General features: G+C 41.9%; 1 protein-coding gene across 2 annotated transcripts in view; it reads right to left on the reverse strand.

Annotated features, from left to right (window-relative positions):
• The window catches only part of MYLK (myosin light chain kinase), a 160,921-nt gene that overhangs the window by 16,773 nt on the left and 120,084 nt on the right, over nucleotides 1–24,064 (reverse strand). For both annotated transcript variants that reach the window (XM_056861086.1, XM_056861087.1), the window contains exons 20-25: nucleotides 20,757–20,910; nucleotides 11,255–11,557; nucleotides 8,494–8,535; nucleotides 8,316–8,409; nucleotides 6,131–6,334; nucleotides 1,761–1,978 (exon numbers count right to left, since the gene is read on the reverse strand). In XM_056861086.1, coding sequence (XP_056717064.1) covers nucleotides 1,761–1,978; nucleotides 6,131–6,334; nucleotides 8,316–8,409; nucleotides 8,494–8,535; nucleotides 11,255–11,557; nucleotides 20,757–20,910 — 1,015 coding nt within the window. The remainder of the gene's footprint in view (nucleotides 1–1,760; nucleotides 1,979–6,130; nucleotides 6,335–8,315; nucleotides 8,410–8,493; nucleotides 8,536–11,254; nucleotides 11,558–20,756; nucleotides 20,911–24,064) is intronic.

The raw sequence follows: 24,064 nt of genomic DNA on the forward strand, positions 1-24,064 counted from the left end.
ATTGGAAAAAAAAGGTCACTGGTCTTTACTAATTTAAATTACAAATAAAGCTTTGGAAGATTAGCTGTACTAGATTTTTATTAGTTGCAATACAATTAAAAGAAAAATAAAGATTTTAACTTTGTATAACCAAAGAGCATATGGATTATAGGAGGCTTTGTAACATTTCTAATTTAAGAATTATTTTGGCGTATACAGGGTATTTGTATGAGTACACATAACAGGGGAGGATTAGCCATTAAGGCCACCAGGGGAAGTCCAGGGGTGGCCTTCCATCCAGAGCCCAAACCACAAGGAAGCCCTGTGCAAGGGGGTGGGAGCCACTACCATCACAAGTTGGTGATATAGGCCTCATGGCACCATGTTGCAACCCCCCGCTAGTGGCCCCCAGCTCCCTGGAGCCAGCAGCCACCCACCAACTGTGTGGGAGTTGCTACAAGGTGGACTCTAGCTGCTGCAAGGCAGATACAAGCTGCTGCCATAAGCCAGCAACCTCCACCAACATCAGACACATGGGATCTACTACTGCGAGTGCCCCCCTCCACTACATAAGATGAGTGGGTACAAGCCATGTAGGGGCCACAGTGAGCCTGTTCCTTTCCTTCCCTTTCCCCCACTGTTGGAGAGGGGGTCGGGGATGACCAGGGGGTGGGGCCCTTTTCCAGGGCCATTTTAGCCTCCTAGTCTGCCCCTGACACTTAAGCATATTCACAATGTCTACTCTGAATTGTCTACAGCTCTACAGAAATTGTTTTTGGGAAACACTGTAGTACTCTATCATTGGCCATGTTACATACATTTAGGCTATTTCTGCAAGGATTGTCTCTCTCTAGTTCAATGCTGTTAGGAAGTGTTTTTCTTGCTTCCCCATAGCACTGTGGTGTGTTCGTGCACCTCCCAGTGTTTCCCCAGCTTTTCTGCCATCTCAAGCCTCCTTTGCTGCAAAGATCTGGGAAAGACTGAAGTAAAGGCTGGGCTGCTGCTGTGTGGATACCAGCCATTTCCCCAACACTGCGTCTGCAGTGAAATCTGCAGACATCTCCTGGCCCTTCCACCAGGAGGCCTTTTTGTTTTGTTTTTAATTGGCAATTGAGTGTCATCGTATTGATATAAACATTATAACAATATATGTCACAGGTGTTCTGAATTCTTTTTTTAAAAAAAGGTCAGTCTCTAGCCCTTCTATTGCGGAAATATAAAGGGAAAGGCATATATCTCCACAAGGAAAGGAGCTAGCAACTTTCTTTTAAAAAAAAAGAACACTGGAAATTCAGAGAACCCGTAACACATAACGTTATACTAAATATGCAACTGCTGGGGGGGAAAGGAAAAAAGTCCCAGTGGCTTTGGGAGGGGGAGATGTCCGCTGGAGCACTGGGGCAGGAAAATCTGCCACATGGAAGCTCTGTTGCTGCTGCTCTGTACCAGCAGCCACATGCGCCCACCTCCACATGGAAACCACCTTAATGACCTCCATGGTCTCCCATCATACCAGTTTTGCAGATTTCTGTAGCCTTTAAAACTGATATGTGAAAACACTGAAATTATTTCCCAGTAGCACAGCCAGCACTACCGCTGTTGACACATGTAACTACTGTCACAGGCACATGCTGAATAATGCCTGTGACCTTTCCCACTCACCATTGCCCAGAGCAGTTCCAAAGTTTTTCTTATTTAAGTAGTGTAAAGTACTGTAAAGGACACATGCGTACAGACTATTTTATATTCACTATAAAATAACCAGATCAAGAATACATTACCTAATCTTCGTGCAAGTCCAAAGTCGATCAGCTTGATTTTTGTGCCGGTCTTGTTGACACACATAATGTTTTCTGGCTTCAAATCCAAATGCACAATGCCCTGCTTATGAATATACTGCACGCCTTCTGAGATCTGCTTCATGTACTTAATACACTCTCTCTCTGTTAGTTCAAAGTCCTCATCAATTATTCTCTCAAATAGCTCCCCTCCAGAAACACTAGAACGAAAATTCAGAAGAGACCTTTGTAAGTGTTTTTCATTGGTAAACACACTGTTTGGTAAATTCACCATGTATATGAAGGTAACACAGACATGTTAAATTCACAAATTATTTTAAAATAAAAGGTGAGAGGGGATAGGGCGTGTAAACCAACAGAATACTTTAATGTATGCGCGCCCATACATACACAGACATACCTTTGCTCAAGTTTTCACCTCATCATCTCTTTACCTTACCCCAGTCCATTGTACTCACCCAATCCGTGTCTCAAAACCTCAGGATAATGCCATAATCCTATCCTTTATGCCAACTCCTCTAGCACTAGCACTTCCTTGCAACACTGAAAATGTAAAAATGGAGGCAGAGGCACAGTTCAGAGCCCCTTCAACCACCTAGTCCTGGAATTTACTCAAAATACACATACAAAATACAAAATACACATACAATTTCAATTCACCCTTAGTATTTGTGACACATATATTGAGTTTTCTAGATAGCTTTCTAGATAGCTTTTTTGCACAAATATTCATATCACTGACCATAATAGATATCCACATTAAACAAAATCAACAAAGAGCTACTCTGTTTGGGAGAGCAAAACTTGATAGATGTCAACAAACTGCCCTTACATATGAGTAACGGAATTTTTTTTAAATATCAGGCAATAAGGAAAGGATACAGCAGTTCCAGACCTACAATATCCAAGACCTTCAAATTAAAACTACAATGCTTTGATTTAATTTTGTTCAAGCAGAATCTAAATACTTTTAAAATATTAATTTTCAAACATTACAAATCTGGACAAAAAAAATCTAAGAAAAAAGCCGACATAGTGAGTTTGATCCAAACTCACCCTCCACATGTGAAAGGTATCTTATGGACCCAGGGGCAAGGGAGGGGGCGAGGAGGAAGAACAACACAGAACAGGGGGAGGGGGGAAAGGCCACAGCTTTTTATTGAATTACAACCGCAGGAGCATTGGCACAGCATGCTGCCCGCTATTATGATGTACCCCCAGGGAACCTGCTGGGGGAAAACCATGGAGTGTCAAGTGCTGGGATCCCACATGGGCGCAAGCTGCTGCATGGTTCCCTTGCCACCTGGCGGTGAGAACCAGCTGACAGCCCCCCTGAGCTGGGAATGCCGCTGAATGGCTCCACAAACTTCTCTCCAACAGTGAAGCAGATTGCCCCACAGCAGCCTCTAAATCAGCAAAATGAGGCCACCTATACACAACATGGAGTTTTCTACATATATACAGGAGATCTTCCTAGGTAACCTTTCCCCAAGCAAGGGAAATACAAAAGCACAAGGGAAGAACAGAGACATAAGCCTTCAACCAGCCATCAGGTTGTTACACCTCAGCCAACAAGCCAAGGTGGAGACAGAAATTGGTCCCAGCGTTTCAATAAAAACAAAATCTCTCTCTCTCTCTGCCAAGAAAGACATGAATACATCTCCAAATGAGTGGATTGCATACTGATGAAAACTTATGTGCTTTAAAAATTCTCCTGAAAAAAATGTTTGAGGCATAATGAGAATTTGCACCCCACAGGCTGGTCTCTTCTCTGGTTCTGTGTGTTCTTACCCTGTTTGGGGAGTTTACAGAAAAGACCACTGAAATATAAGTTGGATTTATGAGGAATATTTTTTATGCTTTCACTACGGAGCTGTTGTGTTTTGTTGAGCTGCATGTACAAAAGTGCTTAAAGTAACTGCTGATGAGACCAAGAAGAGTGTGATGAACTTCATGGAGTTCTAATAGGGAGCCAGTAGATGACACCCTAGAATTCCATATACACCATTCTGACCTCCTCAGCGGAAGAGCAGGGCACTTTGCAGATGATTAATACGTGACTGCAGATGAGCGGAGCACAACTTTCAGCACATACTTTGAGATATGCAATCATAAGCCAGCTCAGGATCTAAAATCACATTGCATGAAAAATTAACATAGCTGAACTGCTTGGTGTATATATATACACTCAATTCTTATTCCTTTCTGGAATGGGGAAAGATTCTGAGGTAGAAGAAATTTATGTTGTGCAAGACAGCTCAGAATCCAAAACACCCCACACATTCCTCTATTACCCAATAGAGTTTCCGCCAGTTTTCCAAGCGACATGGGATAATATCTGTCACTACAAAAGTGATCATATGATAAGGTGAATAGTAAGTTATGCAGGTTTTCTGGGTTCTGATACATAAGCTCCAATCCATCAGACCCTATCATGCACATGTGAGCTCTGTCTTGCAGGCCCTGCAGAAATCCCTGAGGTCCCGTAGGGCCCTAGTCTCATTTGAGAGGCTATTCCATCAGACTGGAATAAGAAAAAGCCCTGGCTGAGGCCAGCCAGACACTCTTTGGCCCGGGGACCACCAGCAAATTTGTATTTGAAGATCTTAATGCTCTCTGGAACGTATCAATATTGCACAGAAGATACTTGTTTGCTAGCTTTTGCTTATTGTTTGTTAAATTATTATATGATTTAATTATTGTTATGATTTTAAGACTTTAAGATTGGACTTTACTAATCTAATTTTCCTTTCTGTATTCTTATATATACACAATAAAACATATTTAAAAATAGAATAAACCTGGGCCAGGTGAGCAAATTTCTCAACCCCAGCTAGGGAGATCAAGTCTCCACCTTCAGTAGGAGGCTTCTACCCACCACCTGCTCTGCCTGCTGCCATGCAGCTGGGCAGAAGGGAAAAAATGCCTGGGAAAATTGGGAAAATGGGTGTTGGTGCGACATCATACTGTGCCAGCTCAATGCCACAGAATTTTGGGTGAAGCCTAGAGAATCAGGATGACATGGTTATGTCACTTCCTGGTATATTCTGGATGTGACATCTGAGTGACATCTTTCCCCCATCCCTACCCCCTCCCTCTCCCACTGCTTGCCAGCCAATGGCCGGAAACCCTAACCCCAATAGTGAAAATGGGTTCCTGTGGGGCCCATTTTACACACATGTCTCTATTTATATGCCATATGCACATGTAAGTTACAGTATGTTAGACCAATAATATTATCAAGACCATGTAAATGTTTACAGTTTCATATAGCTGTGTTTCAGGTAGAAAAAGACGGTACCGATAATTCTGGCTTCATGATTGTGTGTTCATTCTGAAGCTACAGTTTCAAATCACAGAGAAGGGATGATAAAGCACAGACTTTAATACTGAACTCTATGTGAAGAGGGACAGTATGGTGCACACCCCACAAGCCATACACATATCTGACCTGTAGCAAACACCCAGTGCAGACAAACCCAGTGCGGGCATATATGGACCTACACATATCAAGAAAGAATGGACAAGTGCAAATCAGCATTTCTGGATTAAAAAAAATATCAGAGGACCTCGCAAAACGAAGAATGTACAATATTAGTACAGGCTGTACTGGAAACAGTTGCTTGAGCCTTAATTTGATATACATTCCAAACTTTTCTGCTGTGTATGTGTGTGCTTCAAAGGTCCTAGTATCAGTTGCAACACCCTTCCTACAGTCACAGTTTGGTACTCACAATCTCCAGACTACACAGATCAATTCCCCTGGAGAAAATGGCCACTTTGTGGGCTCTACATCATCACTGAGCTCCGTCCCCTCCCCAAAACCCACCATCTTCAAAATCTCCAGGAATTTCTGAACCTGGAATTGGCAACCCTACTTTGAGCATTGATTTATCTACCCAGAAAACGTATATGCCATTTATGTGACCGGCCTGAAGGTGGCTAACAAAGTAAAAATTAACGCAATACCATAAAATCGTAAAAACAACCATACCTTATCTGCCCACAGTCCAAATCAGCCAAGCCTAAAGGACCACAAAAACATACCCGGTTGTCACTTGCTAAATGTAAACACAGCCATAAAGCTGATGAATACACCATACTTAATTCTTAGTATTGGTTCTTAGGAGATCATGTAGCAGTGATAAGTTTGGTAAAAAAAAAACTCAAGGAGAATGTGTATAAAATGTGAATATTTGGACATATCAAGCATACAGAATACCTGAATTTCAAAAGAATATTCCATCAGTAAAGCAGAATTTTCATTTGTTAGTGAACCAGGAGGCCTTTACAGCATAATAAAAATATGAATGCAGCATTACTTTCCCTTTTGCAGTCTGGTTTATACTTACAGTTCCAAGACCATGACAATGTTAGCTTTCTCTTCAAAGGCATCTACACACTGGACAAGTTTAGGATGATGTAGACAATTCATAATGCTGATCTCTTGCCTTATGTTTTCTTTATCCTTAGCCGAATATGCTTTAAAAAACTTTCCTGCCCAAACTTTTCTGGTTTTCTTCTCAACAAGCCTGAAGACTTGTCCGAATTTTCCACTGTAAAATACAGAACCATTTCCATTAAATGGTTTCAAAGCTTTGAGGTCAGTATCCCATGACTGTTGCATATGCCCCCAATCTGATTTGAGGCATTTCCCCTTCTTTCATATATGAGAGAGACTGCCTGTTCTAGATGGTGCCTGGTGTGAGCATGTAATCATCTAATAATAAACAGTCCTTCCCCCCCCCCTTCAAACAATTGTTCAGCTGTACATCTCACTGGTGAAATTCCATGGGCAATCAAGTGATCTTTAACAAATAAACTATAATAACAAGGAAAATCCTCTGAAAAAGTTAATTATTACTTCAGGTCATAAGCGTGTTCACGTTCAGTGGGATTGTACATTAAGAATTAATTATATGTATCCGAACATGGCCTGACCTGGATGGCCCAGATCTCGTCAGATCTCAGAAGCTAAGCAGGGTCGGCCTTGACTAGTACTTCGATGGGAGACCACCAAGGAATACTAGGGTCGCTATGCAGAGGAAGGCAATGGCAAACTACCTCTGTTCGTCTCTTGCCTTGAAAACCCTGCTGGGTTGCCAGAAGTCAGTTGTGATTTGATGGCACTTTAGAAGAAGAAGAGTGGTTTTTATACCTTGATTTTCTCGACCTATAAGGAGCTTACAATCCCTTTCCCTTCCTCTTCCCACAACAGACACTGTGTGAGGTAGGTGGGGCTGAGAGAACTCTGAGAGAACTGCGACTAGCCCAAGGTTACCCAGCAGGCTTCATGCACAGGAGTGGGGAAACAAGCCTGGTTCACCAGAATAGAGTCCTCCGCTCATGTGGAGAAGTGGGGAATCAAACCCAGGTCTCCAGATTAGAGTACACTGCTCTTAACCACTACACCACGCTGTCTGTCTCACACAAATCTGAACATGGGTCTGTGTCACTGAAAAGGACACGGCCTGGCTTATTCAACATTACTGCTCTGGTAAAACACTGCTTCTCTGAGAAGTCACAGAAGTTACTCCTAATGAACAAACCTTACAAAGGAATAACAGGATATAATGTTGCAACCCAAGGATAAAGCAGCATGATTTATAACCTTAGTAATTAACTTGACAGGCAAGATGCATAAACAGAGCCCAGGATATGTAGTTAACAAATGACCTTTCCTAAACAATACCATTTGTGCACTTTGGGGGTTACAGCCACTGCCAGTTGAGACCCTTCCCTATAGACAAGATAGCAGGTTTAATCTCAAAGGGATAATAGCAAAACTGTAAAATTCCATAGTGGACAGCTGTCACTCAATCAGGCTCCATCATTCAAGTTAAATTGTTTTATATATTTGTGGCCCTGGGCCATTCTTGTTTTTACCACAGGTATTTCTGACACTAATTTAGAAGCTCCTTCACAAGAGACAAGCCTTTCACCATGTAGAAATAACCTAAGTACCCATCTATAAAGAGCAACTATATTTTCCCTCCTAATACAGTGAGAATCTTGTAAGGAATCTAGGATAGATTTGTTAGCTGTGAGCAGCTGAGATTGGGTGAAGAGCAGATCAGATGATGGCCTAAGCAGAGATCAGAAGGCCAGAGACAGCACAACAACAACAACAACAACAACAACAACAACCCCCCAAAAAAGATTCTTCAGCAGATGAGGGAAGCTGGCAAGGGAAGAACCCAAACCAGAGAGATCTACATAACCTGCACAGGAGGCAAGATAAATACGCAGGATACTTAGATTCATCGTGCCCATGGGGGTCAGGATTGAAGTATTTCCCCCACGCAGTCTCTAGATGACAATCTGAGATTAGTATTTGAAGTGTCACATATATGCTAGTGACCCAGCTCACCATACATCACCCTTACTGGAACCTAGACCAGAGCTGAATCTGAGTACAGCTGGCCATACAGTGTTGGATTAAGACAACATTGTGTATAAGAATGCACCAGTCTCACTCATCACTTCATCAAAAATGCACCACTTTAACAAGAGAAAGGGGAACATCATTGAACTTACGATCCCAGTCTTTCTTCAACGTCATAGAACTCTGAAACTTTTTGTTCTGTATTGATCTTCACTGTCCGATAGTCAGCTTCAGTTTCTTTCTCTTCTAGAAGTTTATAGGGGAAAAAATCTGATTACAAAACTACCCAAAAGCTACAAGCACAGTATGGTGAAACGGAAAACTTCATACCTTCATCAGACCCTTCAGCTTCCTCCTCCTCTTCTTTAGGGCCTATAATCAAACAGATATTTATTATTTATTTCTTACACTGCTTATCTTTCAGCAGTTGCTTTCTACCATATGTCCATTCCAAACATGTCAAAATTCCAGACACTTAACTACAAAACTTCAGAGGACCATCATGTCATTGCGTTTTCTCAGCACTTACTCCATTTTTGCACTTACACAGGCAGCAAGCTCTAACCTTGTCAATGTGGTAGTCCTCATCAACTCGTGCATTACTGCACTTGAAACCACATAAACATGTAAGACCACATCATACTTTTACATCGTCAAATACACTTACAAACATATATGCATGCCTGTGTCTCTAATGTACAGTTAACATGTGGGCAAATTCAAATCTATTTTGATTCATATATCAAAATATACCTATTTTGATATAGGTATATAGGTATATCACTCTTTGTCTAATGGCTGTGCTACATCAAACATATTTTATGCCAGTGACAGAAGCATGGCTCAGTGGTATAGCATCTGCTTGGCATGCAGAAGGTCCTAGGTTTAATTCGTGGCATCTCACATTTAAAAGACCAGGTAGTAGGTGATGTGAAGGACCCAGGATAGCTACCGCCTGTATAGACTATACCGACCCTGATGCCAACAGTCGTATTCAGTATAAGGCATAGGGGCATGCATATTGATACGCCGAATTTTAAAAGAACAAAAAATACCTTTTTGGTATTTTTTTTTGTGGGGGGTTACCAGCAAAAAAATAGTAGCAATGGGAACCAAAAAAGCAGACCCGAATAATGCTGAATTTATTCAGCATTATTTGGGCCACTATCGCCCCACCAAAGTTTCCCCCCTCCCTCCCCCCTTACTTACCAACTGGCTGATTCACATCCACACCACCCGCCTTCACAGAAGGGTCCAGAGAAGGGGGGCGATGTGGATCTGAGGCACATCCGCACTCCAGAGAAGGCAGGTGGTGTGGATAGGAATGCCCCTGCCTTCCTATCCACACTGCTTGCCAGCTTGGGCCTCCATGTGGAGCCCTGCCCGGCAAGTAGCATGGATAGGAAGGCAGGGGCATTCTGATCCCATCTGCCAGCACACTCCTGGAGGCAGCATGGATTGGAAGGCCCCTGCCTTCCTATCCACACTGCTAGCTGGGTTGGGCTTCCATGTGGAGGTCCAACCTGGCAAGTAGAGTGGATAGGAAAGCAGGAGTGTTCCAATCCCCGCTGCGTGTGGGAGTTTTTTTTTTGGTATTTTTCAGGTTTGGGTTTAACTCAATTTTTTTCGAAAAAATCTGAGTTTTTCAAAAAATTCTAGGTTTAATAGAACCTGAAAAATACTACCAAAAAATTTGGTGCACACCCCTAGTAAGGCAGCTTCAAATGTCTGTAGATATGTATGCAGATAAGCCAAAATTATTTCTTACTTATTGACTGATGATCTGAAACAGCCTAGTATACTTATGAGCAAAACTGCAATACATAAGCAGCAATAGTTGTTGGGTCCAAGCTTCAAAATGCAAGAGGGGCTCTTATTGGGGGATAGTATTCAAATTTATCACAGATGTATTTCCTTGTTGTGCTCATGTATCTTACCAAACTATAGAATTTGTGAGGATTCAAGTTAGTAAGCCCAGAAGGTGCTTTTCCTCTGAAGAGTACAGGCATAGCAGCACAGGAAAATTGTTGTGGGAAAGGGGCAGTAGCAGTATCATCCAGTTGCTGCTGCTATTTTTGCTACTTTCTTCCTTCAGTGGGAACACTGCTATTTCTTTTCAGCATGCATAAGAAAGGAACATTCTGGTCTCCAGTTTGCTCCTTCACCCATAAAACCCATCACAAACACAAGCTGAAGAAACTCTGTGTAGGAGCTGAAGTTACTAATTTTCAGTAGGTCTGAATTACTACGATGTTATCCTTCTCCGTTGTTTTTACTCTAAGATAACATTTATGGGCTCTTTGTTGCTACTTTTAAGAGCCAATTAAACTTACAAAGCATTGCGTATAGAATGTACATAAAAACAGGAAGACGGAATTGGAACACATAATCCATTCCCCATGGTCTAGATGAAAGAAAGCAACTGAGCTGAAGCTGGACTTTTCAATGCTATACATGAAAACACATACATTGGTAGCAGGATGCTCACTGGGCCTCTTTTATTCCTTGTTAGGAATATATGTAGGAGTTCCAGGATTTCATATGAAGAAACAATCCCCCGCAACCTGATGTCAATAGGACCATTGTTTCTCCCCTTCATAAGGGAGAGGGTTACAAGGGATAGAGATATCAAATGGGATACATGTCTGTCAGAAGTCCTTTCTTCTTTAACCAATCCAAAGGATTGGTGCTTCTGCCCTGGGGGAGGCAGAACACACAAACCTTCCAGGGGGGGAAATGGTGGGGTAAGGGACAGGAAAGTCTTTTAAAATAACTAGGGTAATGCTATGGAAAGAGATACCCTTGTTGGCATTAACTAACCATTTTAACGTAAAAGTCTGAATGAGTGGTTTTGACACTGGATACTTGTTCCAGTGCTGGAGAGGATGAGCATACATCTTTCAAAGTACTAATCTACCCGCAGCAAATGTTCATGGTATGGAAGGACCTTGCAGGAGCAAGGATTGGGTTTGCTTTGCTAGCTGAGGGCTGCATTATTTATTTATTTGTGCACAGCAGCACACCTGACAACCCAGAACCCTATTTATATACAAATATATTTAATCATGTTTTCCATGCAGGAGAAACTTGCCTTCTTGCTTCTCTCCTACTTTCACCAGCTCTGATTCTTGGCTTGGCTCACTTATCCCATAGACATTAGCAGCTCGCACCCGGAATTTGTACTCCCTGTCAGGCAGCAGATCCTGGACATTGTAAGAAGTGCTACGGCATGTTGTGAGATCTGTCCATTTGTTCTCCAGTGTGTTCCAGATTTCCACAGTGTAAGACTGCACTGCACTTCCACCATCATAAGAAGAGCCATACCATGAGATGGTAAGTGAAGAACACCTAATATCTGATGCACAAGGCCTTCCTGCTGGGGGGTCAGGTTTATCTGCAAAGAAGGAAAAGCACACAGAAATATGTTGTCTCTATCAAAAGATGTCTTCTCCAATTTCACTCTCAGAGACATTCACCCCTGCTCATCCCCTCATAGCTCCAAGATTTTATCAGTATCCTATAGCCATCATGTGGTAGTCACCAGTGCATGATGTGGGATATGGACTCGGTCGAGATCCAATGGCATCTCTCCTTTTAAACATACATTCAACAATGCTATTGTTGCTAAGCAAGATTTCTTGCTCCTCAGTGAAGGAGCTGGAAACAGGAAGTGATTAATAAACATGTTGGCACCTTCCTGGTCAATGACTATTACCACATTTCAGTATAATATTACTTTCTACCTCTCCCTATGTAATAATTTCCCAGAATAAATTATCAGAATTATATGTGAAGATTTTAAGTCAAGAACTCTCTATCTCATCTTATTTGCAGGGCCTATTAATACATATAATTTCCTCTTTGTGAAGTGGTCAATACAAGGTTGCCACAGCTAGAGAACTATTTCAAACATCTAAGTGCCAAAACGAAATCGTGAGAACCAACATGGTGAGACACAGAAGGAGAGAAAGAGTCAATAGTGTGGGGAGAGGGATACAGGATACAAGTTCTTGCAGGTTCTCCAATATGCAACTGGGCTTGGCCCAACAGCTGGCCTCACACAACTGAGCCATAGTTTTCCCAGGTAGAGGATGATGGGGAGGGAAGGAGGGAACGCTGAAGACAGGGGCACGTAAATAAACTAACAGTGAGGCCCATATTTATTTATTATCCCACCCATTCCTGACTAAGTCAGGCTCTGAACAGCTAATGCATGACAAAATAGGGGAAAGGATATAGCTATGCATAAAGGATATAGAGATTACTGGAAGTAAAGGGAGTGGAGTGTATGGAGGAAAGAAAGGGGGGAAGGGGGAGAAAAGGAGGCAGATTTTTTCATTTACACAACACTTTTCTTCTCAAAGTGTACCCAAAGTAGCTTACAACATTCTCCCTTTCTCCATTTTATCCTCACAACAGCCCTGTGAGGTAGGTTAGACTGGGTGTGTATGAATGGCCTAAGGTCACCCATCAAGTTTCCATGGCAGAGTAGGGAGTTGACCCTGGGCATCCTAGATCACGGTCCGACTATCTCACACTATCTTGGGTTATAGAAAAGAGCAAGAGTCCAGTAGCACCTTAAAGACTAACAAAAATATTTTCTGGCAGGGTATGAGCTGTCGTGAGCCACAGCTGTGGCTCACGAAAGCTCATACCCTGCCAGAAAATATTTTTGTTAGTCTTTAAGGTGCTACTGGACTCTTGCTCTTTTCTACTACTGCAGACAGACTAACACGGCTACCCACTGTGAATTATCTTGGATTATGTAATTCCACAATGTTAGTATAAATAAAAGTCAACCGTCTACTTCCAGTAAGTCAACAGATGGGCATGGGGAAAAGATATGTCTCCTTAGAGACTTTAGACATAGGTCACAATGAAACCCATTCAAACAGTATGGAAGGCTTTTTCTCTTTGCTGGTTCTTAAACACAGTGAAATAAGAAATGGAAAGGAGTGCATAGGTCTTCAATGCATTTTATGATTGCAGGGGCCTTTTCCATTGACGGAAGATTAGCCTTTTTGCCAACAAGCTCTCCCGAAGAATCTAATGAGTCTGAATCAGGACTTAGGTTTCAAATACATCCCATTAAGAGCATTTTCACTGTTAGTGAGACTCCTAATATTAGGTTGCCCTTACGCAGACTTCCACAGAGAAGGAAGTCACCCACAGACATTCTCATGCCTCACGGACCACGGGTCCGAGCAGATGGAGGGACCTCTAACACCTCGGAGAATTAGCCATACCTTTCTTAAAGATATACCTTCCTGTGAAAATCTTCCTCCACATACCAAGGAGAAAGTTGGGCTTGACGTGTGCATCAAAATAATCCCAAATGTAGATGCAGTAAACTTGGGATTTGGGGTGCTTTAAAAAAAAGTGTTACACGTGTGCATTCTGTAACTGCTGTGCCACACAATTCCATGCTAGCTTGAACTGGTTCCGATAAACAGGAGTCATGTTTATAAAAATCCAGTGACAGTGTAGGGTGTTATTTAATAATTTTGGATACCTGTGAATTAGCTAGTGAGATTACCCCTGTGCATAATGTCCCCCCCCCCATCATGTATCCTAAGGCCAGTTATATTAGCTACTGTTCCTTTGGCTAAGAACTTCAAAGTACAGACTGCCACAGTAACTCACAAGATGACTTCCTTTTTAGGGATGGAATAGCTGCTTCAGAAATAAAGCAGCATCTTTAAGATGGTTTTCTTCATTTTAGTGTGAAAGTTACCTTTGCTCCTCTTTTTAATTCGAGTTATCATATTACCGTTCCACACTATTATTAGCTATTGCGATATTTGTCTGCCAGATGAAGAGCAGACGTAAAGCAACAATTAATTCCTTTCCGTGGGCTAGCCTGTTCAACCAGAGAAAGTATTTAATATACTGCTGAAGCCAGCTGGACGATGTCCATGCCGACATTGCTGGCAAAGACTGCACTTGAGATTCATCTGTGGGAGAAAAATGAAACCATAAAAGGCCATAACTGAACTCTATGTTACCGCTCTCAGGGCTTGGGGGTCACGGCAAACTGCTCTGCTTTCATTGGGGGGAAAAAACACTCTGCAGCTTATATTTCTGAGACAGCAGAAGACCATAATTTAAAGGCATTATTCCATATGGATGTTAATGAATTCTATATTTAGTATAAACTAAGACAGAGAAGAGGAGGAGCGGGGAAGTCTTTTTTTTTTTTTTAATAAAAAAGCTTAGAATGCATCTTTATACTGCCAACAGATTCTACAATCAGTGAACTTTCCTCTCAAAAATCTGTACTTTCCTCACAACATTGTGCCTTCAGGGTTCCTTTGGTTCCATCATGTATAATTCTGTGTATCATTTCAAAGCACCATGCTGAATCTGACCTTTCATTTCTTTGAAAACTAGTGTTGCAGGCAGGCTCTTTCTGATCTTTTACACCATTAAAAATTGGCCACATTATTTTCATCACAAAATATGAGGGCTTGAAACTTTAAAAAAGAAAGCTTCAAGTTCTTTGAATTCTGGGGAAGTATATGTGTCTATCAGTAAAAGATATGAAGAATATGCTTTGATAAACATATACCCGTTGAGGGGTTCTAAGCCTTCTAATTACAGATTGCATGTTAAAATAGTGGAGTACCAAGGTCTAAAGACATCGTTTAATTTTCATCCAAGCATCATAATTCTTTTTTGTCACGGCTTCCTCATCTGTTCTAGCCATTTATTGGCATTTTCTGCTTCCATTTTATCCTCTAATGGTTATTACTGAAATTTATTTTTGCATCTTTTTCAAAAGCTAAACATTTTTGCAATACCAAAACATTCCTCTCAGCATCAAACCACCCCAACAACAAATGCGGCTGTCTCTGGAGGCAAATATTGGTAGATGAGGTGGATGAGCTAGTCCAAATATCGAAACTGCTGTCTAGTAAAGACCTGTGAAACTGAAGCAGCCCTGGAACTCTGCCTGATGTATTGTGACCAGCTCAGTTTCTGGATTAGCATCGATGCTCAGGTAGGATTGCCAACCTCCAGGTGGTGGCTGGAGATCTCCCGCTATTACAACTGATATCCAGGTGACAGAGATCAGTTTGCCTGGAGAAAACGGCCACTTTGGCGATTGGACTATAGAGTCCAATCGCCAAAGTGGCTTTGAAGTCCCTCCCCTCTCCAAACCCTGCCCTCCTCAGGCTCCACCCCCAAAATCTCCAGATATTTCCCAACCTGGAGCTGGCAACGCTAATGCTCAGGGGGTCTTTATTTGCCCTGTAGCCACTGCCAAGGCATGACAAAAAGTATTAGCCCTCTGGAGTGGTCCTCTGGCATTTAAGACATCTAAGTTGTTTGAGGCACATCACGTGAGAAATGGCTATCAGTAGGGTTGCCAGGTCCCTCTTGGCCACCGGCAGGAGGTTTTTGGGGTGGAGCCTGAGGAGGGTGGAGTTTGGGGAGGGGAGGGACTTCAATGCCATAGAGTCCAATTGCCAAAGCGGCCATTTTCTCCAGGTGAACTGATCTCTGTTGGCTGGAGGTCAGTTGTAATAGCAGAAGATCTCCAGCTAGTACCTGGAGGTTGGGGAGAAAAACGGCACCTCTGTACTTGTACCAAAAGGTTTAGAAAAACAGTACAGGAAACTGTATATACACAAGGTGCAAATATTTATAAGCTACTGAGGTGAAACATAGACCATATACATGACATATACACAACACAATTATATACAATATGTACAGTTCACACAAAAAATGTAGCGAAATTTCCAAAGGTCTCAACTGAGTACCAAAAATATATAGAGGAAGTTCCAAAGGTCTCAACTGAGTACCAAATGAATGCTAATATTGTAATCCTTGTGTAAAGTTCATATAGAGCCACAATCATCGATGGATACGGCCGTTTCAGATCCACAGCAGTTTAAATCTTTCTTCAGTCCTTAATACAAAAGTGCTGTTACATATTCATCATTCCTTCCCACACAGGGTAAGTATAAGCAATTACAATCAGACGTCAGTAAAGTACATCACATAGTGCAGCTAGCTGGAGGCTGGCAACCCTAGCTATCAGCCATAGGGCAAGGGAGTCTACAGAAGCAAAGTTGACAACCTCCAGGTAGCAACTGGAGAATTACAACTGATGTCCAGACTAAAGATCAGTTCCCCTGGAGAAAATGGCTGTATGGCATTATACCCTTCTGAGGTCCCCCCTCCTCAAACTCCACCCTCCCCAGGCTCCACCCCTCCCAAATCCCCAGGAATTTCCCAACCCAGAGCGCACAACCTTATGGGCTACACAGTGAAGCCATCCCCTGCTGAAACAGAAAACAACATGGTATCATCAACCATTTTAAAGACTTAAATGGTGGGAAAGTGGGACAGAAATCTTTTAAATAATTAAGTATCAGGACCATCGACCTCTAATTGGTGTGACTTCTACAAGACAGAGATGTGGTGGGAGGGGGAAACAGGAAGTGCAAGTGTCTGGGGAAAACTCCTAACTTCCTGTCTCTATGTTTCTCAGAATTGTCCTCAATAGTACCCACTCCATGCTTTTATGGTAACTTAGACAAGGCGACCTCAGTAGGCACCCTTAACTTGGACAACAGATCAACTGTGGTGCGGTTGCGGAAAAGAGACCCCATGTAGCACAGTGGTTAGAAAGTCTATTTACAAGCTCATTGGATGATCTTGAGCCAGATACGCACATTCAGTTTAACAGGACCGTTGTGAGGATAAAATGGGAAGGGGGAAATAATGTTTTCTGTCCTGGGATCCTTAGAGGAAGTGTGCGACTAAAAAAATATGATTGACTTATTGAAAAGGCATTTCAAGGCACAGACATTCTCTTTTAGTTCTTAGGAGAATGGCAGTGGTATTGTGCTGTGCACCCTCTTTCTGTCTGGGTACCCAGAAAGTACCTAAATCTGCTACCTTAGGAAGCCAAGTCTACTGTCCAAACTGAAATCCGAAAAGAAGTGCAGAAAAAAACCCCAAAATGAAGCATTTGTGCTCCCTGTTTAAGGTGCTCTCTGTTATCTCATAGTTACTCTACCCAAACTAGATGAGATGCTGATTTTTTTTTTTTTTAATGGAAGTAGCAACTGTATGGAACACCAATTAAGCGCGAAGTCATGCTATGAACAAGAGAGTTTAATTTTTATCTACCTGTAAGTTTTTCAGATTGAAACATGCAGACCCACCTACCAACATTATTAGCATTATAATAACAAGACAGGTATGATTTTTCTCTTACAGGAGTAACAGTGTGTGTGTGTGTGTGTGGGGGGTATTTTGATTAATGAAATCATACTAGGGTGGGGCTCCATGAAGCTCTTATTGCCATAAAAAGAGAACTCTGGAAATATTTGCTCTCAAATCTCCCACTATCATGCTTAGTTTGGTCCTTATTTATTATCCAGTGGGGAATCACTGGAAATTTTATTTATTTACTTGCATTTGTGTTTACACTCACACAAGAATTCATTTAGTTGTTTCGCTTCATTGCTGCAGCCTTTGGAAAAGCCTAAAGGCAGTTTCCCATTGAAAAAAATGCACTAATATATTGCATAAATAGTCAATAAAATCAGCATGTATCATCATTAAAAGCTTGTTAACTCAAACCTCTTCTATTGTAACAGCTGCAGGCCTGGAAACATCCCATGGAAGCAATCTCTTAAAGCAGGGATTCCCTAATAAGAGTGATTTTGTCTTCAGATATAACACTGCTATGTAAAAGTCAGAAATGCTAAAATCAAGGCTTGAACTTTTCTGTACGTTTAGGTCCAGCATACTAATTCCAGATCATACTGTATCATTTTAGCCAATATATAGAGGCGCCAAGATACCTATGTATAGCTCTTGTGCTGCTAATTTTCAAATTAAAATCAACTGGGGTTTATTTACATCCCAACAGAGAGGAGAAAAAAGACATTCTTAAAATAACCCACACATTTGTGACTCTTTCCAGAACCAGTTTTCCATTGCCAAGAGTAAGACAACATCCAGAGACTTAGTACTCAAAACAGCTTTAAAATATGAGGGCTAACAGTAAAATCCTATACAAAGCTACTCTACTCTAACGCTATTCAAATCAATGGATTTAGACTGGAGTTATTGCATGGGCTCATTCTGTAAGTTTAGCAACCACTTGAAAACTTTGTTAATGACTATTCATCAACATTTATTTAAATTACTAATTGCTTGCTTGATTAACTTCAAATCAATATGAGTGTAGATGCCTTCTAGAAAGTACTGGAGGGTAGCTTTAGTTTCTACTATGTGCTACCACCCCTAGTTACTTCAATAAGTGACAAGTATGATGTAGCCTAAATGTATAGACTTGAGCAACACTTCTTGTCTGATGGCAGAATGAATAACCTTAAGATGTTGAACAGCTTACCTTCTCTTATCCACAAAACAGCTACTAAAAAAAAAAGCATTGTGCAGGCTCAAGGGCACTCTTAATGACTCTGGGGCCCTGGACAAAAGTCCAGGATGGGACACTAGAATCACTGCCCCCCATCACCACCATTGCCTACTGGGGCCAAGCAAGGGACAGCCCCTTGCCTTACATGAGATTGGCAGGAGCCACCACTGCCACTGGAAGCCAGATACCCCAGCCTCAGACAGGGCGTTCCCCTCCTTGGAAACATGGAATGTGGGCAGCAAGGGTCTGGGTTAGCTGCTCCTGTTGCCCATTGGCTAAGATCACCCCTGTTCAGGCTTCTTAGTGAAGATCATGCTTATTTTTTATTTGCTAATTATTTTGTTTGAATAGTAGTTTGATCTTTTGCACAGTTCATATATGCTGGATGGCCCAGGCTACCCTGATCTCATCAGATCTTGGAAGCTAAATAGGATAGGCCCTGTTTAGTACTTGGATGGGAGACAAACAAGGAAGTTTGCAGAGGCAGGCAATGGCAAGACACAACCTTTTCCACACATGGGTCTTTCTGCTAGTTTTCCCCATGGCGAGAACAGAAGCCGCAGCTCCGAACTGGCTGCTCTCATTCCCCAGAGCAGCGTTTTTTCATGGAACTTACAGCCTTGGCTTCGCTGTATGTTATCTGCCACCTCTTTGTTAAGCAAGAAAAAAAAATCAAGATGGGAGGGGATGTCCCTAAGGCATAGTACAGTGGAGAAGGATAGGCACAAGAAGTAAAGCGGGAGCAATGAAACTTGTTTACATACAAGACAAAAAAAGGGGGAGACAGATTCAAAGACTTCTCCAGACATGCGTGGGGGCTCGAGAGCTTCTGAGGACACAGAATTAGCACCACAGAGATGTGTTTGGTGGAACACAGGGGACAGGGAGGACAAGAGTATGAAGGGCAGAGGAAGCAAGGAAGGGAACGACACCATCAAAGAACACCCCCTGGGGATGAAGGGATCAGAGGAGAAACAGGAAGCGAGTTTTGCTAGAAGTGCGTGGGAGGGACGGTAAACAGGGTATCAGGAGTCAAGCAAAAATGATGGAAATGTTCCGATAATGGGGGACACACAAGACACAGGATGGCAGGGGCTCCAAAACAGAAGAGGGGGTATGATAAGGGGAGAAGTAGTGATGAGCTCTCTCTCCTTCCTTAGAACGATAAGGATCAAATGGAGATGGCTAGGTATGCAAGTGAAAGAACTGGGAGGTGAAGGGGAAGGCTTAAAGGAGAAACAAGGGGGATGTACGGGATGCTGTAAAATAAAAAAGGAAGGGTAAAGAGGATGAGAAATGGGGAAAAGGAGGAGATGGTTAAAGAAGCAACAGGGTGGTCTGGAAGGGGTGGTGTGATATGAAGAGGGAGGAATAGGGATGGGGACAAGTGAGTGAGTGAGTAATGCGCAAGGTAGAGGAGAAGATCCAGGAGGAAGGAGACTGAAAGTGAGGAGGGAACGGGTTAGCAGACCAGCAGCCCCCTAAAGAGGTAGGGCAATTACAGGGAGGGCAGGGTAGAGTGTGGAGGAAAGGCTAGGTCGGGCGAGGTCTGCATCATGTGGTGGTGATGCTCGGAAATGGCAGAACAAAATAGCCACAGACTGAAGAACTCCCCACTAAAAATCCAGCAAGTGGAAATCGACAGGAAAAAAATCAAGGAAAAAGCAAATGTGGAAAAAGTGGGGAATACCTGCTCAATCCCTGAACCATCAGCAAAAGCAGCCAAGGCAAGTCTGAATTGCTGAGCAAAGCTTTTAAGGGCTGGACTCATGGAAAATACCTTGTGTGGAAACCGCACATTTGAAATTCTGACATAACATGATGGGTATAGCAACAAAATGGATGCCACAAAATGACTGCCACAGGAGGAAGAGCCAGCCACAAAATGATTGCCACCGCTTAACTTCAGTCGCACAGTGCAGATCCTTGTGACATGGTGGCAGCTGCTGCCAAAGCAACATTTAAAAAAATCTGCACAGTCAATAAAATCTCCAATAGTCAATCAGAAGCCTTGCTAGGCAAAAGCTCTACCTGGCCCTGCCCACTTCCTAAAAACACTTGGCGGGCACCAGAAAAGGTGTTGGCAGGCACCATGGCACCCACAGGCACCACGTTGGGGACCCCTGTCCTACACAATGAGAAGATGACATGTTTGCAAACATAATAAACTATAATTTAGTGTACTTACCTACAATGGTAAGGTTAACCTGTCCTTGTCTGCTGCCCTGTTTGTTTTCCACCACCAGTGTATAACATCCACAGTGTTCCTGCTTTGTGGAGGTGATAGTTAGTTTACTGCTGTTCTCAGCATTCTCAATTTTGATGTGTTCATTCTCTTGGATCTGTCAAATTAAAGGGGGGAGAACAAAGGCGTTCTGAAAACGTCAACCAGGAATTTTAATACAAAAACTACATCTAGGTGGGCCTACCCATCTCTCTTGCCCCTGTTAACTTAGAATCATCCATCCACTATCTCTTATGACCATTCCTAGTACCTTGGATCCCCAGTCAATAAGCTGCCATGATGGTACTCAGGTTATTAAGGATGATCTCATTAAGGAATTTAAAAAAACGTTTACTTCTATTTACCTGATTGGATCAAAATTTAAGACTGTGATACATACCTTCTACAGAAATGAAACTTGCTAAAACAAGACTGACCATAAATATAAGTCGTTTATCAAAGAATAATCTTTATTATTTAAAAAACTAATTTTTTTCAAGTCATGCTCAGAAAGAATGAACATTAACTAACATTTTCAGACCTACTCATTTAAACCTTGCGTTGATGACGACCTGATTTGTCTCCTTAACTCTATAAACTTTTTCAAATAACATAAACATGATTTTTGTTATAGTTGCAGGAGTGCCTGTCTGATCACAGCAAAATCTTTCAAGATGTTATTACCACATCCTTCAGTTCCAGGACTTAGGAATAAGTTTTGGGCTCATACACCACCTTTGATCTCCTTTCCTTATGGAACAGGCAAACCCAAACTGGGAAATCCCACCTCTGTTTCACCATGTGAGTTCTCTTTCCCTTGCATACTGAGCTCACTTTCAAGGCAAAGTCGATACCCCGGTAAAGAGAAATCTTGCATTCAACAGGGGATCATTATATCCAGACATTTAATGGGAGTCTGGGCAAGTTAGGGAAACAGCAACAGGACAAGGCCCACTCCCAGTTACATAAAGATGAAGAGAAAGTCATAGCCAAATAGTTCCTTGGAGTTATGAATGTTCAGGCCTTGTTCATTCATTACATTAAAATAATGTTCACAACCCAGATCCCCTAGAATTGGCAATACCTCTGATGTTCTTCAGTGAAAATTACCGGGTTACCCGTGCACTTTTTCTGGTACAACTAGTATCATTTCCCCACATACGTGCCCATGTCTACAAACTCATGAGTCAAGGGGGGGGGGAGCATTTTAGAAACTGGCCACATCATAGAAACCAAGCTTGCAGCCCTGGCCAATGCCCCTTGGATCCTGTAGTAATTGCCCCTTACTTGATCCTTACCCCCAGGCCTTCAGCTTTACTGTTTCAAATGGGAAAACACCACAGTAGGAAAACACATATTCACCACATTAAGCGTTGCTCTATATTTGAAGCAGCAATTGAACTTGCTGTGGAAGCACTTATGTTTTCCACCATAAACACTGTGGATGGCAGTTATATATTCCTACAATACTTGGGTATATATGACAGACAGCCATGGCCTAAGCAGGGTACCCAGAAGATTACTGAGCCCCTCTAGTCACTGTGCAAACCATAGATGTGAAAATGCTAACATTTCATGACATGCCATGACATGAACTTTAATTCCATGTTAAAAGATGCTAGAAAAAATAGTCTATGTTATCAGCTGTTGATTGTTGTTGATCTGCAAATGCTTCAAATTCCCAAATAAATCACATGGAGAAAGATGCAGATCTACTCTATTTCAAAAGGCACCAATTCATTTTGGCAATACAAGTCTGCAAGTGTGTCGTATGTTTTGAATGTTCTCTATCTCTCTGGAGCCAAGATGACAGACACAGCACAAAATGCGAAGAATATATAAAACTGAATTTTGACAAAGATTAGGCAATAAAGGCCATCAAGAAGACAGATGCTTCACTGTAACTGCAAGAAAGAGCACAGTGTGTTCTAAACAGGAAAAACAGACAGCCACGTCCGTGACCTCCTTCCCACTCCATTTCCTGTTAGGTAAGAGCTTCTCCAGTTCATCCTCTGAGTTTCTTTAAAAATGATTTCGTCTGGTTTTTCCTGCAATACATCTTAAACCACAAGAGGTCTGTTGAAAAGACCATTTTGGCAAAACATCACAAAAGCTAGCCTGGTGTAGTTTATCCTGCAGGACTAGTAATAAAAAATTAAAAAATTAAAATTAAAAAAAGGAAGGTAGCAGTATTTTTTTGGGGTGTGTGTGTATTTTTCCCCTCAAAAAGCCCAGGGAAAAAACATGCCAGTCTTTTCAGTTCCTTAACAATGATAGTCAAGCCTGAATACAAACACAGTTCTAAGTAATAGAAGAAACCCAGATATCTGCTCTAAGCACTGTTCCATCTATGCAATCCATTTCTGTAGGGTGAATTCATCTTGAGGGGCCTTTTTCTGAGTGATTATGAAAGCACCCAACATGAAAGTAAGACAACCAGATCCTGGAAATCTCTGAAAAGTGGCTTGAAATATAAATAAAAAGTTGCAGTCTTGCAGCCAGCCAGACGTGGCTGCTGGGTTCACAAGGCTAGAGAATCACTGGGCACATTGTGCAGCCAACTACAGCAAGAATATTGGAAACTATCAGTTAGCACTACTGATTGGTAACCTCCTCAACAAGAAATGTCCAAGCAAAAAGAAAGCATTTTTATTTATTTTCTTCAAGGGGCTGGCATTCTCCTCTGCTTATCTGCTTAATACCTGGCACTGATCTGATATGCTCCTTGCTTTAAAATATGCTCCTTGCTCTAAAACCCAGTACTCCTTCCTGTCCAGGAACAATTTCTTTTTATTGTTCCTCTTTCTTTGTCTCTAGCTGCTATCTCCTGTTTGGGCTTGAATTCTGCTCAGTCAATGAGAAGCAAAGAGACTATCCCATACTACACATGTGATACATTGTCAGAAAAGAAAACTAGTATCTAAGCACTTACCCATCCTGATAAATAACAAAAAAGCATACCCCACCAAGAAGACAGTTACAAATATTTTCTTCTACATTCAAAGGAGGTGGCACAGAACTGAGCAGCAGAAAGAAATTAAAGTATATTTGTTGAACATAATGGAATCAATTAGAAAAAACAGAGACAAAGGAAATTACAAAAATGAAACTGTGTATTTAAATATGCCCCCCATGAGAGCAGCTACTGACAAACAAAACACAAAGTGCAGCAAAAGGTCTCTTCTCTTTAATCCTAGAAATGAAATGAAAACAGCATATGTCTGGCTCACATGCTATGACCTCAGGCTAGGTGAAGAGCATTGCTAATCCAA

The sequence above is a fragment of the Euleptes europaea genome, chromosome 15 (genome assembly GCF_029931775.1).
Source record: "Euleptes europaea isolate rEulEur1 chromosome 15, rEulEur1.hap1, whole genome shotgun sequence".
NCBI classification, from domain to species: domain Eukaryota; kingdom Metazoa; phylum Chordata; class Lepidosauria; order Squamata; family Sphaerodactylidae; genus Euleptes; species Euleptes europaea.